Source organism: Dysidea avara, chromosome 11 (assembly GCF_963678975.1).
Source record: "Dysidea avara chromosome 11, odDysAvar1.4, whole genome shotgun sequence".
Lineage (NCBI taxonomy): Eukaryota > Metazoa > Porifera > Demospongiae > Dictyoceratida > Dysideidae > Dysidea > Dysidea avara.
In genome coordinates, this window is record NC_089282.1 from 11,760,719 (window position 1) to 11,775,318 (window position 14,600).

General features: G+C 39.5%; 2 protein-coding genes across 5 annotated transcripts in view; both read right to left on the reverse strand.

Moving 5' to 3' along the window:
* Positions 1-8,136, reverse strand: part of LOC136239581 (structural maintenance of chromosomes protein 5-like) — a 32,841-nt gene extending 24,705 nt beyond the window's left edge. For 3 of the 4 annotated variants that reach the window (XR_010693523.1, XM_066030335.1, XM_066030336.1), the window contains exons 1-2: positions 8,054-8,136; positions 650-710 (exon numbers count right to left, since the gene is read on the reverse strand). Coding sequence is in view for 2 of the 4 variants with exons in the window: in XM_066030335.1 (XP_065886407.1) it covers positions 650-710; positions 8,054-8,068 (76 nt within the window). In the remaining 2 variants the exon portion in view is untranslated. The remainder of the gene's footprint in view (positions 1-649; positions 711-8,053) is intronic. The other variant, XM_066030337.1, reaches the window with a different exon arrangement.
* Positions 8,137-10,897: 2,761 nt separating this feature from the next.
* On the reverse strand, positions 10,898-14,501 carry LOC136239584 (structural maintenance of chromosomes protein 5-like). Its single transcript, XM_066030342.1, has 3 exons — positions 14,062-14,501; positions 11,203-11,298; positions 10,898-11,153 (listed from the first exon to the last, which is right to left on the reverse strand). The coding sequence occupies exons 1-3, from the start codon at positions 14,281-14,283 to the stop codon at positions 10,995-10,997; spliced, it is 477 nt and encodes a 158-aa protein (XP_065886414.1). The 5' UTR covers positions 14,284-14,501; the 3' UTR covers positions 10,898-10,994.
* Between the last annotated feature and the right edge of the window lie 99 nt (positions 14,502-14,600).

A 14,600-nucleotide genomic window follows, 5' to 3' on the forward strand; every position in this document is an offset into this window, starting at 1 on the left:
ATAGCAGGTTTTGTAAGTGTGCAAAAAGAAAAAGAAATTTAAAACAAAAGAAATTATCAATATGTAAGTCTCATATCTCAGGTGAATGCTTGAAGCGATTTAGCTTAAACTTAGTATGTGGACTACTGAACATGGAGGGCATTTCTACAGCAAAAATTTCCTTGTTTCATAAAGGCAGCATGGAGATACATAGGCATGAAAATCGTGTTATTGTTCCTCCTGTCAATAACAAAATAGTGTGATATAACGGCTTCTTGAGCCACACAACACACTACCCATGCCGTCTTGACGACATAAACACAATCTGGTCAACACGAATCAATTGTACTCTGTCACTTGTGGAGGCATTAAAGAACATGTTTTTATGTTGTCAGTATTCACATTATGAACTCTTCACTACTATTATACCATTTGTCCCAGGGTGACTGCATGAAGGTGCTGGTATTAAAAACACCAACCCATCCCTCCTCCACACATTTACACATGTTTTCATACACTCTTTAACCACAAACCAGGTTTGCACCTACACCCAGCCTATGACCAGCTCAATATTACTTACGTGAGTTATCATACTACCAGCCATTTACTTAAATTTGCTTTATTGAGTGATAATGTACTTAGTACATATATTACATGTAAATTTACTAACGTTTATCATCTTGACATAATGGTTTGACAGGTGACAGTGCAGAGGACTGACCGCCATTCAGCTGAAATACAAAAGGTAATGCTTCAATTGACATTGCAAACAATACACCACATACATCATTGCCATATGAGTTAGAATATTTTGAGGGACAACTGTTGGGCGGTTGAGAAATGACTGAATTTTGAGTTCCCCTTCCTATGTCTGGTAACATATTCAATAGCTACTGCAGCAGCTTTAACCTATGTTAATTTAAATCACAGGTTGTGAATACCATTGTACCCTCAGTTATAGTAAAGAGTATATTCTTATGATTGCTTCTCCATAGCAGTTAGTAGAGGTTGTAAGGTTCGAGGTTGAGCTTGCAAGGTTTGAGGTTAACCAACTCAGTTTCGGTCTGTCAAAAAGCTCGGACTGCTACATGACTAGCTATATATATATTATACATATGTTACCAGACTGTCTTTTTTCCCCGAACAAATGATGGCGGAAAAAAAATACAGGCTGGCTGGTAATTATTATGGCTCGCATTACGGGTAATATAAGGCCAGGTAAAGTAGATTTCTTGTTTCTCATCAGCCACTTCCTCACTATGACATCACGTAAATTTTTTTTTTAAATTTGCTGTTATACCATATGTCACAAGAATCATGTCATGATATGTGACTATTTAGTGATGTGCAATATGTGATATATATTGAAATATCGTGATAATTTTTTTTTATATCGTGATATGATATAGAATCTTTATATTGTGATATAAACCTAGGTATAGATTTTAGCTATAATTAGAGAAAAATGTACCCAAGATGTCAATGTACACTGTACTTGTTTTGATAAAAGAGCTTGCAATGTTGTATGCTAGTCATGTACCATGTTGTATTGTACTTCTAGTACATCACTGTTACATGTGTCATCAGTGTAAATGCACTAGTTGAGTGATGAGTTGTATATTGTGATATATATATATATATCGTATCGTGATATGTTGTGTGCAATAATCATGATAGGAAAATGTCCTATATCGCACACCACTAGTGACCATATTTAGGAAACCATACAATTGGGCACAAGCAAAATTTGTGGGAATACACAATTGAAATCAGAGCATGTAGTAGTTTCACAGTGGTGGGACAATTAACTTACAAATTGGGTGATTCGTTCATTCCTAAAACATTTTCTTGTCTTTAGACAATAATACCGTATAGCAGGTTTTTATTTCAAGGACTTTAATATTGCGTTTTGGGCACTTTACAATATTAAAATTCGCGACATTTTATCACGTGGAATTTTGTTTATCATGAGGTTTTTAGTGTCTGTAAAATTGTTGTGTTTCGGATTATTTATTACAGCTCAATCAGTTGCTCGTACACCTACACAATGATGTATGGACTGAACTGGTTGACTCACACCTGTGCATGCACCACTAGTAGTTATATCATGCTGACACATTCTGTACTTGTATTCTAATTATATCGCACACTGCACGCATGCGCGATAGAGTCAATTAGTAATATTGAGCACATGTTACATGGTGTCAGAAGTGCCTTTCTGAAATCAGTGAAATGACTGCCTCGAGCTCTACGTACAACGTATCTCTCCAGCCTCCGCCACCATTTAACTTCAGTTCTCCGGATGAATGGCCCAAGTGGCGTCGACGCTTTGAACAGTTTAGAGTAGCGTCTGGATTGTGTAAAGAAGACGAAGAAAGACAAGTTAGTACGCTTCTGTATTGTTTGGGAGATGATGCAGATGATGTCCTAACTTCCACAAATATTTCTGGTGACAATCGCAAGAAATACGCCGAGGTGCTGGAGAAATTTGACGGCCATTTTAAGGTGCGGAAAAACGTGATATTTGAGCGTGCTCGTTTCAACGCCAGAGTGCAAGCTGAGGGGGAATCCATTGAACAATACATCACTAGTCTCTATAATTTGATAGAACACTGCGAGTACGGCACCCTAAAAGAAGAGATGATCAGAGACCGGTTAGTAGTCGGCATCCGTGATAGTAGTTTGTCTGAACGACTCCAGATGGATGAATCATTAACCCTAGAGAAGGCCAAGAAACTCGTTCGCCAAAGAGAGGCAGTTAAAGAACAACAGTCCTTTCTAAAGAAGGAAGAATGCACTCTAGAGTATGTTAAACAGAAACCTATGGGTAACCCGGCCCGCACCAAGACGAAAACGTCACTGTGCTCCAGATGTGGTAAAAGTCACCCTAGGGACCACTGCCCTGCTAAAGATATAACATGCTTTAAATGCAACCGACGTGGACATTTTGGCAAAATGTGCTTTTCTAAAACAGTGGCTATGGTATCCGAAGATATTCCTGATCCTGATGACGATGGCCATACAGAGACATCCCTTTGCTACCTTGATGCCATAAATGACGATTCTGAACAATCAGTTACAGCCTGGTACATCCGAGCAATGGTGAACAATAATGAAGTGGTGTTCAAGGTTGATACAGGAGCAGAGGTCACTGCAATTTCAAAGGAAGTCTATGATGCCATTGGTCAGCCCAGACTTCACAAGCCAACAAAGGTACTTTGTGGACCAAGTCGACAGCCTCTGGATGTGTTGGGCAGAATTATGGTACAGCTAAGGTACAAAAACAACACAATAAAACATCACATGTATGTTGTAAAAACACTGAACCAGAATTTGTTAGGTCTCCCAGCTATTTTGGCTTTAAATATCCTTACAAAGGTTGATGCTGTTGGTGACACTACCAGCTGCATTCCTTCCCAGTTCCCAGAACTGTTTCAAGGGCTTGGAACAATGAAAGCTGAATATGAAATAAAAATCAAACCAGATGCTATGCCATATGCACTGTTCTCAGCCCGCCGGATACCGATTCCCCTTAGACATAAGGTAGAACAAGAGCTTAAACAGATGGAGGTCACAGGAGTTATAAGTAAAGTTGACCAACCAACAAATTGGTGTGCAGGCATGGTAGTAGTGCAGAAAAAATCTGGAGGGGTTCGTATCTGTGTTGATCTAAAACCATTAAACCAGAACGTGCTTAGAGAGGTACATCCCATGCCACATGTGGAAGACACCTTGGCTCAACTTCAAGGAGGGAAAGTGTTTTCTAAATTAGACGCCAACAGTGGCTTTTGGCAAGTGCCTTTAGCTAAGAACTGCAGACACCTTACCACCTTTATTACACCTTTCGGGCGTTATTGCTTCAATAAACTCCCGTTTGGGATATCTAGCGCCCCGGAGTTTTTTCAGAAACAAATGAGCCACATTTTAGAAGGTCTGCCAGGTGTCCTTTGTCATTTAGACGACATATTAGTGTTTGGCAGTGACAGAACCGAACATGACACTCGACTACGAGCTGTGCTGCTTAGAATTCGTGCTGCTGGAATAACTCTGAACAGAGCCAAGTGTGAATTTGGGAAACATGAAATTACCTTCCTTGGCCACATTATCAACCAATCTGGTATCTCTGCTGATCCTGAGAAGCTTTCTGCCATTAAAGAGATGCCTCCCCCTACAAATATTACCGAACTACGTAGGTTCATGGGGGTAATCAACCAGCTTGGAAAGTTTTCTCCAAACACAGCCGAACTCACTGCTCCATTACGTACACTGCTCAGCACCAATCAAGCTTGGTTTTGGGGTCCAGACCAAGATAGAGCCTTTAATCAATTGAAAACAGAACTCACAACACCTCACATATTGACCATGTATGACCCTAAAGCACAAACTAAAATATCCGCAGATGCTTCATCTTTTGGTCTTGGTGCAGTACTCCTTCAGGCTAAGGGCACATCCTGGCATCCAGTTGCATATGCTTCCCGTTCTATGACCAGCACTGAACGTAGATACGCCCAAATAGAAAAAGAGGCGTTGGCTATCACCTGGGCTTGTGAGAAGTTTAGTAGCTACATTATTGGCAATCAGATCCTCTTAGAAACCGACCATAAACCCCTTGTACCACTGCTGACTTACAAGCACCTAGAGAATCTTCCTCCAAGAGTACTTCAATTTCGACTCCGTCTAATGAGGTTTGATTACAATATTGTTCATGTTGCTGGTAAATACCTTCATACTGCTGATCTACTTTCCAGGATACCACAACATACCTCTCCGGATGCCCAGAGTTTATCCCAGCAGGAGGATATTGAATATTTCATACAAAGTGTTACCTCCTATTTACCAGCTAGTGAGAAACGTTTACAAGTCTACCGTCAAGAGCAATCTGAGGATCCAGTCACTAAAACAGTCATATCCTATTGTCAATCAGGGTGGCCTAAGCACTCTTCACTTCAAAAGGACCTCAAACCCTTTTGGCCATTTCGTGGTGAGTTGAGCCTATACAATGGGTTGTTGCTGTATGGGAGTCGTATTGTTGTACCTGTCAAACTTCGTACTGAGACTCTAGAAAAAATCCACCACGGCCATCAAGGGATAAACCGGTGCCTCCTTCGATCAGTGTCATCGGTATGGTGGCCTGGGGTGTCTAAAGCTGTTGAAGCATATGTAAAGAGCTGCCCCCACTGTCAGAAGACATACATTCCTCCCCGAGAGCCACTGATCATTTTGCCACTACCACAAAGGCCTTGGGAGAGAGTAGCTGCAGATCTATTTGAACTGGATGGCACCCAACACCTCCTGGTAATTGACTACTACTCAAGATACCCAGAAGTCATTCAGCTACATAGCACTACTTCAACCACTATAGTGAATGCCCTCAGATCAATTTTTGGATGACATGGTATCCCGTCAACACTAGTAACTGACAATGGACCACAGTTTAACTGCAGTACCTTTAAACAGTTTTCCTCGCTATATGGCTTCCATCATGTTACAAGTAGCCCAAGATACCCACAAAGCAACGGGTTGGTGGAGAGAGCAGTGAGGACGGTTAAAGGGTTACTGAAAGGGTCTTCAGATCCGCACATGGCATTACTCAGCTATCGAGCCACCCCACTCCCATGGTGTTCTCTCAGCCCTGCAGAGTTATTGTTTGGACGGAAAATTGCCACAGACTTACCTCAACTTTCCCCTCTGCTGACTCCCCACTGGTCTCACTTAAAACATTTTAAGAAAACAGACGAAGCCTACAAGTCCAAACAACAAATACAATTCAACCGCAGACACAGAACTAGATCCCTTCCAATGCTTAGCACCAATACTCCAGTTTGGGTGCGAACCGGGAGACAGCAAGTACCAGGGACAATAGTTTCAAAGTCTCACATGCCTAGATCCTATACAGTTCGGACTTCCTCAGGATTAGTTCGCAGAAACCGTCATCACCTGGCACCCAGGATAGGAGGTCCTTCACAATATTACAGAGATGTAGACCTTGAGATTGACACACCTCTTCCAGAGGAACCCATAAGTGAGGGAGCAGCTAATGCTACAGAACATCAGACAGTGCCAAGATCTCCGATCCGGACTCGTTTACAAACTGGCACTACAATGAGACCCCCGAAACGTTATTCTTAAGAAAGGGAGATGATGTATGGACTGAACTGGTTGACTCACACCTGTGCATGCACCACTAGTAGTTATATCATGCTGACACATTCTGTACTTGTATTCTAATTATATCGCACACTGCACGCATGCGCGATAGAGTCAATTAGTAATATTGAGCACATGTTACACACAACACGTGTTCCTTTACCAAACATCGCTACACAGGCTACCTACCGTTTCCTGGTGAACTTCAGGCGTCTGCATCAACTCATCCTGGATACAAGCATAGATATAAAGAAACACAGCTAATATGACAAAGTTTCATTGCTTTCCATCTCATACGCGAACACTTTTTCACAAGTAATAAATTCGCGCGAGGAATTTAATGCTGCAAATTTGTCACCTCGCAAGATTAAGTGTCGCATGATTTTATTTTTGTAAGTAAATTTGTCCGCAAGGAAAACCCACTATGTACGGTACATTTGATTTAATTGAGGAAAAGCACTAAGAACACATGATTAAACTCTCAAGTATCTCTTTTTATCCATTTTAGATTGTAAGAACGAAAATCTTTGTCAACGAAGTGGTTTGTCATCAATCTGTCACACCTGATCACGACTGTATACAGTACTATAAACTGATATTGAAAAGTTAGTTTGTTATGTATTAGAGAGTAAATCAGCCATATCTTTGGAATGCTTCAATGTATCATCACAAAATTTTAACACAAGGTAGATAACTACTCAGTGCTTCATTATAGCTATAAAAACAATTTGACCAATGTGCCAAAATGTATGGTTTTCCAAAATAGGGTCACATATGCAAACCAATAAATCATATAAATATTTTTACACAACATACACAGCTGATTCCCATCCACGGTAGCGGTGAGACAAACAAATGTTATTGTTAACACAAGGTGCATCACGTGTGTTAAGATCATGTGTGAAATAGGGGGCATGTCATACTAGAATGTAATAATGAAAGTTGAGGCAGCAGTGTTTTGGTAGAAGCGGGAGGCTAATGAGAAACAAGGAATCTACTTTGCATGGTCTCATCAGACGAAATCAAGAAAATAACTAGCTATGATTTAATGGGAGACTACATCAGTTAGAAAAACCGTTTTCAGCAGTGCCCTACAAATAGCATACAATAAGAAAAACACAACAAAGCAACAAAAACATATACAAAACACAACATTAACATGGAAATACAACACATGGAAAGTAAAAAAATTAACAACTGATACAATTTCTATAAAGTAGATATAGACGGGTTGCCTTTTTAAGGCGTGGTTTATTTTACCGTAAATTTTCCACATACTTTCCGAGTTCGCTAAGTCAAAAATGTATTACGGCTAATGGAGAAAATGAACGTTTCGGTTAACTTTAGCAAGCAAGAGTTAGCCAGCCTTCAGAACAGAAAGTATGTTATAGAGAAAGGTTCGAGCTATAACATATCCAGCGTGTAAGGTGAAGGCTGAACGAGAAGATGATTTTCTCTCAATCTCGGGTTTTTGGAAAGCGTTAAAACTCGCTGAAAACATTCTTTGTAAGACTTTGTTACTACTTAGAATGATAGACTGGATGATTTTAACTCACCTTGTACCTTTGAAGAATCAAAAACGTTTGTCAAACTATTTTTTTTAAATGGTTTTTTTTGTTGACTTTTTGACCAACATTGTAATCATGCGTAAAACGGAAAGTCGCGTTTTCTCGCGTTACACAAGGGACACGCCCTAAATAGGCAACCCGTCTATAGCAAACAGTTAGATATAGTCTATGTATTCAACCATGTTAAACAAGGGCGAATTCAGATTAAGTTAAGGAGCGCTGGCCGTACAGATACCGAGGACAGATTCGTAGCTACCACGCATCCTACCACGTGCACACCTCGCACAGATCTCGGTGATCCAATTGCAATGCAAACTTCATCACATACAAATTTACACAGTTCAACTACAGTTACTTACGGACGTTTCAGCCATAATACACAAAAACCCTCGGATTCCAGAAACCGAATTACTGCGCAAATATATAAGAGTTTGGCGCCTTTTATAAATCGCGCCGCCTGCGTAGACTATAAGCCTAAAGTTAATATTTCGAGGGAGAAAATTTTCGCTGATTTGCGGTTTAGCGGTTTACCAATGCTCGACCTCCATAATTATAGTCTAATACATTTTGAGTGTTTACAAATCCGCAAAAAAATTATTTTTAGCAATCTCGAAAAATTTGCCCCTCGATCGAAATATTTAGCAGATCCGCGAAAGTTTTAATTTTAGCAACACTGCTCAACCTCGAAAAATTCGTCCATCCTCCGACTCGTGAGACAACAGCAGAGTGGGATCATGGATATTAGAGTTCTCTCGAATATCTATGGTGGGATCAGGGGCGTAGGGAGGGGGGGGTTCCGGGGGGTTCAGGAACCCCCCTGTAAAATCTAGACTTCTGCAAGCAGGATCCTAACACACCATTTAGTGTGGAAGGACAAAATGAGTGAGTAATATAGCACAGTGCAACAATTGATAAAGCTTGCATTCATCTCTCAGGGAAGGATTTACAGAGGTAACATGAGCCCAGGGCCTCTTCAAAACTTGTTAAAAAGATCGATATACTCTAATAGAGCAGTCAGGTATATACTCTAATAGAGCAGTCAAGTATACTCTAATAGAACATGCATGTAAATATATCCATGTCCATATGAAGTTTTTCAGACATTCTAACATTAAATGCAAAACTTAGCATGACCTTATACTGCTATAGCTTTGGTGTGCAGTGTTTAAAGATATAGAGCTCCAGTAATTTATCACTTGTGTTATACAAAATGAATTCATGCTATGCATTTTTGTATAGTTATATTGTTTTGATTGTAAGTCATTCCATTTGTATCAGTGGATTCATGGCTCTTATACCACATTGAGATAACTATCACTTACAGATTACTATGTGTCTCTATATATGTGTTATGCTGTCTGTTTCCACTAGGTGGCTTTATCTAGTACTACCTTCATTGCGGGGCACTTATATGCATCATAATTAATGTACTTTTTGCATAAAATATAGCAATTTGCTGAGTTTTAATTCATTAAAATATTGAAAGTCTCACAGCGGCTGGGGACTGCGCCCCCAAACCCCTGCTTCTGGTAACTCAATTCTGGTGCTGGAACCCCCCTTCAAAAAATCCTGGCTACGCCCCTGGGGATGATGACTTGGGTGAATAGCTAGTTAACTGTTACGGGTGCACGCAGTATATAAATGCTGGTATTTCCGGTCACCAAATTAGCTAGCTAGCTACTGAACTAAATCAGTGACTTGTTCACACTTCAATATCACCAATGGATTAACAGCAACAGTTTTGCAAGAGCTCACCACTGCACAAAATGCAGTTCTCACCAATTGTCTACCACAGTACTGTACCTGGGACCACCAATGATCTTGATTTGAAACACTATAGAAACAGCTTACTAATCAGCACCTTATGGTCCATTGGTCCATCTTCAATTTTACTTCACAGTTTGATGATATTGTACTTATCACGTTGTATGTCCTTCACAAGTGTAGTTCCATCCAACTTCTTTAGTTTCCATGTAGTGTTTCTTTGCAGTATAATTAAGAGTTGGGAAGTTGGTTGCTTGTCAGCACTCATGACAAATAACTTAGCTAGCTACACTGTACTAGCTAGTGCTCTGGCAGTAGCAATGAGGTGCAGTCTTCTTGAACACTAGTCAAGCCAAGCATGCAAGCTATGTGTCAACGCAGGGATTAATCACCACACTGAGTATGAATTTGAAAAAAATCTAAAGCAATTCCTATGTAGACCTATTATAGAGGTATTTAAACTAGCAACCCTCATTTTACATGAACAGAAGGAAATATAATAATGATTGTTGCAAATTACCTTGCTAAAACGTAATGCAACCTTTTTCAACTGTCAAGTGCGGTTCCATCCCTGTTGAAATTAATTTTATCCATTTTAGTTGCTCTGTATGACTTATGTAATTCTGGGTGTTGATATATGTAGTTCTTATTGGTACTCCACCTGTTTGTACAACGTTTTCAGCATAATAATAGTTATTAATGTTATAGCTGCCGCCAGATCACTAGTACATGTCATCATTCCGCTTGCACTTTCTAGATCATGATTAATCTTCATAATTTTATCCGAAATGATGCAAATTCTAACAATTGTTATGATATTTTCTGGCCTGCCTGCTTCAGGTCAGCATAACTCGATAACAGCTAAGGCTTGACTAATTACAGCTTGACTTTTTCACTGTTTGATGTTGCTTCATCCCCAGACATGCCTATTGGCATACCGCAGTACATACAATGTACGCATCATGGACTTACCTTTGTCCTTCTTTGTGTCCTTTCTGCATGCATGGCAGACACAGACTCAATGCATAAGAAAATCAAAGTAGTGTCTGGACAATTCTTATACAGTTGTGATTACAGGGGAACTTTCCTTAAAGGTCACCTGAGTTGGCCAGTCACTGCCACGTATAGTGACTATGGTCCCAGCTGATCCCCAATCAGCTTGTACAGAAATGGTTTGCAATAAGCGATCACCTCTGTAACACATACAACAGCCAGCTTATAGGCAGTGCCAAAATGCACTTAGCTATACTAGGGCCTCTCACAAAATGGGTAGCAACATTGGTGTGTAAACTTGTAGATTTTCCCATCAAGCGTAGACTACTTTTGCAAAAATACAGTCTGGTGATAGGAGATCAGGGATTCACTGTAAGGTACAAACACATACTTCATCTTCCACAGTGGAACTTGAGCACTGAAAACTGGATACATTAGTACTGTACTGTAATGCTAACATTGCTGATATTATGATATAAAATACATATAGTAAATGTTAAAGAACTCCAGTTGTAAAAGACAAGAAGGTTAAAAAGAATTTGCTCAAAGGATAACAATTACTTCTCTCTCTTCTTCCTCATACATGGAAGTAGCAGTGTTTAAAAATCTACTGAATCTCCATTGATGAAATGGATTCATTTCAGCACCATTGGCAACAATGTGTACTTTGACAGATGAATAATAGTTCAAGTTTTTGAGTATCTGAAGACACGACAATGAACAATATAATGTAGCAATACATTTCGAGTACCTTAGGTGTGAGAATGAAGTATTGAGTACTGCCAGGATTACTGACCAATGATACAACTAAATTGAAAATTCTGCGTTCATTGACTGGGTCCATACCCTGTGTATATAAGAATTGTATATCAAGATGAATGTATATGCAATTATGCATGTATCAAAAAGTACAGTAGTACTGTATAGCAGAGATCATAGAGTTTTGGGCTTTTTTGTCACCCAAAAACCAGCCTTACTTTTCCTGCATATCAGCTGGATGGCATTTTAGTTGGGCATCAGAGCAACCCCAACCCTTCCAATGAGTTTATGGAATTGTAAAAATTTCCTGTTTAACTGGATTTTCTACTAACTAATGCCTTCAGTCAAGCATAACTTGACTACGTTTAACAGTATGGGCTTGATTTCTTTACTGTTCAACATCACTTTGCCCCAAGACATGCCCTTTTGCCAACTGCTGAACTTACAGTGCATGCATCATGGACTTGCCTCTGTCCTCCTTTATGTCATATTTTTCTCCACTAGTGTATAGGTTTAATGCACGGTAATGAGTGTCTACTTCAGTGCAACTGGCTGTCAGGAGAATTATATGTTATTTGTGTAGTGACTGGATTGATGGGTAGAACAAATCTGAAGATGAGGTGTAATGGCCAATTCATTTCCTCTGTAGTATTAGATAGTCGTGGTGCATGTTTAGATGGAATTTCTGTAGTGACTGGAATGATTGCAGGGGTGCTTCTTGTGTTGTTCTTCATTTGTATTACTATACAACAGGTAGAACAAAGGTGAAAACAAAGTGAAATGGCCACATCACTTTCCAGTAATTGAATATGTCTGGCCAGCACCATGCTTTCCTTTGATGAGGTTCACCGGTCATGAATTATGATACAAAAAGTGACCAATTAGTGCAGAAATTTTATACTATAGTATGTATATCACATAAAAAGCAATAAAACAAGAGAGGTCATCTACACCTACAAGGGAGGTCATCTACACCTACAGCTATATTGGTGTATAATTAATGCCATGGCTGAAGTAGGATTAAATGTCTACTGGTATAGCTATGACATCTTTTGTTTCACTGTATTTTATTGATCCCTATTATAATAAAAAATCTAATTTTCCCTTGCACTTGTATACATATACATACATACAAACACACATACACACACACGCGCACACATATACATACATAAACACACACACATTATACATACATACATACATACATACATACATACATACATACATACACACACACACATACATACGTACACACACACACACACACACACACACACACACACACACACACACACACACACACACACACACACACACACACACACACACACACATACACACATACATACATACATACATACATACATACATACATACATACATACATACATACATACATACGTGCATACGTACGTACATGTGTACATACCTACCTACATACATATATACAAATGTACGTATATACATACATACATACATACATACATACATACATACATACATACATACATACATACATACATACATACATACATACATACATACGTGCATACGTACGTACATGTGTACATACCTACCTACAAACATATATACAAATGTACGTACATACGTACGTACATACATACATACATACGTGTGTACGTACATACATACATACATACATACATACATACATACATACGTATGTACGTACATACATACATACATAGAGATATATATATATATATATATATATATATATATAATATATATATGTACCACTCTGCGTGGGTAGTTCAAAGGCACCGCCCGTGCCATAATTTGTATATTGCACTGCTGCAGACCACAGCGAGTGCATTATAACTTATGACGCACTGGTTGCGGTTTTGTAGACCACAATGAGTGCATTATAAGTTATAATGCACCGACCGCAGTGCAATGTACAGATATTGCACTGGCTGCGGTTTTGTGCAGCATAGCACAAGTGCCGGTGGCGAAGACCACTACGACACCTCACCTAATAGGTGGAAAGACACTTCACAGATCACTCGAATTCTTTTATAGCCTGACATGTAAAGGTCGATTGTGGGCCATAACGTCACCAATACGTATAATGTTTACAAGCAGCCAATGGCGATCGAAAAAGCCAACGCGGGTGGCCACAACTCTAGTCTACATATATATAAACGTACTTATACACCTTACTAGTCTGGTGCCATCTTAACCTGTAGTCCACTTCGACAATGACTCAATAAAACAAATATATTCTAAATAATACTAACCTTTACGTTCGATTGTGGTAACCAGTTTTGTCATGCCACCAGATTCGAGTTTAGCCAGTGTGAATAGTAAGAATTATAGACTAGTATCGTTTAGTAGTTAGGTTTTGTTCACTTAAACCGTCTATTTAGCTGCTTTTTTCGCTCGAGAGAATCACTATGGCAATTAATCTGGTGCTTAGTCTGTATGGCATGCTGAGCACTACATGATGAGAGTCGAACAGCGAATGTAGGTTAGTGATATAATTATCCCATAGCGTACTAGCTTATACAACATCTCAGGTGGCTGCAGTACTGCAGGGGGAACGTCATCGCAACGTTCGGCTTGGTTACCCACAATCGATGTTAGAAACCTGGCCTTTATAAGTGTTACAGCTGTCATGTGAGACTCTCCCCACCTATTAGGTGAGTGGTACATAACAGTTATACAACGTGCACTCGTGCTCTGCCTGTATAAACGCACTTGCCTTCGGGCCTGACGGCCCTCAGGCTCGTGCGTTTATATCAGGCAGAGCACTCGTGGCCGTTGTATAACTATATAATATATACGTATGTACGTACATGCGCATTACAACATGATCACTACATACCTGATTAATTTCATCAACAGCTCTGAAGGGAGATGATGCAATGTCTTGTAGTGCCATGAGGTATAACATGGTGGAGACATTTCTCTCCCCTCCACTCTGCCGATGTGTGGTCAGCACTTGTAAGTCTTCTTCAGACCGGAATTTCACTTTGATGGCTATCCCATACTTGCTAAAATCATTGTCTTTATCTTCCAACAAGCTGACCTCTCCAGCACAACCCATGCTTCTAAAGAACTTTGAGAATTTTTCATCCACCTGACCAATTAGACTCTTCAAAGGGTCAAGCCACCTGTACGAAATTTGAAACTGAGACAGTTAATTTCTAGAAAGAAATGCATAATGTGTACACAGTGGATACTAGTACCACACAAGGCTTATTACATAGGACACACATCTGAAGATTGATATTAGTTATGAAATTTTAATACAGTATGTGTGAAATGATTACTTATCCTTCATCTCTTCCATCTGTTCAGTGTAATCAGTATATTTGTTCTGAAGTTCATTCACCTAAAAATATACTTGTGATTCCATACACA

Bases quoted from the DNA above. Each gene is read 5' to 3' on its own strand.
- LOC136239584 (XM_066030342.1), bottom strand. From the start codon at position 14,283: ATGGGTTGTGCTGGAGAGGTCAGCTTGTTGGAAGATAAAGACAATGAT. The intron at 11,299-14,061 runs GTATGTAGTGAT...TTATATACACAG, and splicing joins CTGTTGATGAAATTAATCAG to GGTATGGACCCAGTCAATGA. The intron at 11,154-11,202 runs GTACTCGAAATG...TCGTGTCTTCAG, and splicing joins ACTTCATTCTCACACCTAAG to ATACTCAAAAACTTGAACTA.